Genomic DNA, 221 nt, shown 5'->3' on the forward strand with positions numbered 1-221 from the left:
GCCATTTGACCGACCGAGAGGGCGAAATTCAGGAAGGTGAAGGTCGAGATTTGGCCTTCGGAAACACACGGCAAAGAGGCTGCGGAGGGGGAGGGCTTTCGAGGCCGATACACCCGCCACGTCCTTGCCGTTATCCTGCGGTCGGAGAGAAGGGGGGGGAGGGTGTTATTGCCTTCAGTGGGTTGCATTGACGTCGTAGCACGCGCGCGCGCGCACGCACG

General features: G+C 62.0%; 1 protein-coding gene across 1 annotated transcript in view; it reads right to left on the reverse strand.

Moving 5' to 3' along the window:
- The window catches only part of LOC119592300 (hybrid signal transduction histidine kinase E-like), a gene marked incomplete in the record, with an annotated part of 4,066 nt that overhangs the window by 3,333 nt on the left and 512 nt on the right, over positions 1-221 (reverse strand). The window contains 1 exon segment of the mRNA XM_037941128.1: positions 1-135. Within this exon segment, the coding sequence (XP_037797056.1) occupies positions 1-135 (135 nt within the window).

Source organism: Penaeus monodon, chromosome 30 (assembly GCF_015228065.2).
Source record: "Penaeus monodon isolate SGIC_2016 chromosome 30, NSTDA_Pmon_1, whole genome shotgun sequence".
Classification (NCBI taxonomy): Eukaryota; Metazoa; Arthropoda; class Malacostraca; order Decapoda; family Penaeidae; genus Penaeus; species Penaeus monodon.